This window comes from Chaetura pelagica, unplaced genomic scaffold (genome assembly GCF_000747805.2).
Source record: "Chaetura pelagica isolate M959 unplaced genomic scaffold, ChaPel_1.0 scaffold301, whole genome shotgun sequence".
In the NCBI taxonomy this organism is placed as follows: domain Eukaryota; kingdom Metazoa; phylum Chordata; class Aves; order Apodiformes; family Apodidae; genus Chaetura; species Chaetura pelagica.
In genome coordinates, this window is record NW_009952150.1 from 168,842 (window position 1) to 170,353 (window position 1,512).

A 1,512-nucleotide genomic window follows, 5' to 3' on the forward strand; every position below is an offset into this window, starting at 1 on the left:
AGGCGGACCCAGCGGGCAGGGCTGCACCCAGCGGCATCAGCCCTCGGAGAAGGACCCTGGGTTGAGGATGGGGGGCATGTACCCCAGGCTGGGGAGGAGGGCAGCTGGGAGAGCATCCCCGAAATCACAGACTGCCCCACAGGGCAGCCCCAAAGCAGTACCTGAAGGTCCCCAGAGCTGTGTCCTCTCGCTGTCCGGGTGGCAGCTGCCAGCTGGGGCTGGTCCCTGGGCACTGGATGTGTTTCCTGGTCTGGCTGCTCTGAACTTCCTGCTGCACGCCTCAATGCCACGCCTGAGCTCTCCCTGGGGACGCAGGGAGATGCTACATAGCCCTTTGGTGGGTCCCTGGCATACCAGAGAGAGGTCAGGTAGATGTTGAATAAGGTGGAGGAGAAGCAGCAAAAAAACCTTCAGTAGGGCCAGAACAGCCTGGTTTGAGCTTTAAGGCATCTCCAGTCAAAAAATAAAAGTCTGGGAGATTGTGCCCTGGGGTTGCTGTGGTTTCCCTCCCACCTGGCACACAAGGCTGGCTGTCCTGTGCCATCACCCTGGAGGAGAACAGGGTGCCTGAGGAATGAGGGGCACCTGGAATGTGCCACCCTGTCCCCACCTGATACCTCCATGCGGGAGAGGACACTTACACCTTCCTGCTCCTCTGGCAGGTCTCCAGGCAGGGTCTTGCTGTTGTGGACCCCTCTCCCTGCCAGCGGGCAGGGCCTGCTGCCTCCAGGATGGCAAGATGGCTGCCACGCTCTGCCGACCTGACTCGCTTCTGCCAGAAACTCAGCCGGGTGAAGACCTTGGAGGAGGATATGATGGAGACATCCTTTAACAGATGCCTTTCCACCATTGACTTGACACTGCTGGGCATCGGGGGCATGGTGGGCTCTGGGCTGTACGTTCTCACAGGCACTGTGGCCAAGGAGATCGCCGGCCCCGCCGTTATTGTCTCCTTCATCATTGCCGGTTTTGCCTCACTCCTCGCTGCTCTCTGCTACGCTGAGTTTGGAGCCCGAGTACCAAAGACGGGCTCTGCCTATATGTTCACCTATGTGTCTGTGGGTGAGATCTGGGCCTTCCTCATTGGCTGGAACGTGCTGCTGGAGTACATGATCGGGGGAGCAGCAGTGGCCAGGGCCTGGAGTGGCTACCTAGACTCCATCTTCAACCACAAGATAAAGAACTTCACTGAGACCCATGTGGGTGCATGGCAGGTGCCATTCCTGGCCCGCTACCCCGACTTCCTGGCTGCTGCCATCCTGCTGGTAGCCACCACCTTCATTTCCTTTGGGGCCAAAGTGTCCTCCTGGCTCAACCATGTCTTCTCAGCCATCAGCATGGGTGTCATACTCTTCATTCTTATCATGGGCTTCATCCTCGCGCAGCCCAAGAACTGGAGTGCCCAGGAGGGTGGCTTCGCCCCATATGGGCTGTCGGGCATCATGGCAGGCACAGCCACCTGTTTCTATGCCTTTGTCGGCTTTGATGTCATCGCAGCCCCTAGTGAAGAGG

At 58.9% G+C, this 1,512-nt stretch overlaps 1 protein-coding gene across 1 annotated transcript in view; it reads left to right on the top strand.

Annotated features, from left to right (window-relative positions):
* Nucleotides 1-731: 731 nt before the first annotated feature.
* The window catches only part of SLC7A4 (solute carrier family 7, member 4), a 30,508-nt gene continuing 29,727 nt past the window's right edge, over nt 732-1,512 (top strand). Inside the window, exon 1 of the mRNA XM_010006501.1 lies at nt 732-1,461. Coding sequence (XP_010004803.1) covers nt 732-1,461 — 730 coding nt within the window. The remainder of the gene's footprint in view (nt 1,462-1,512) is intronic.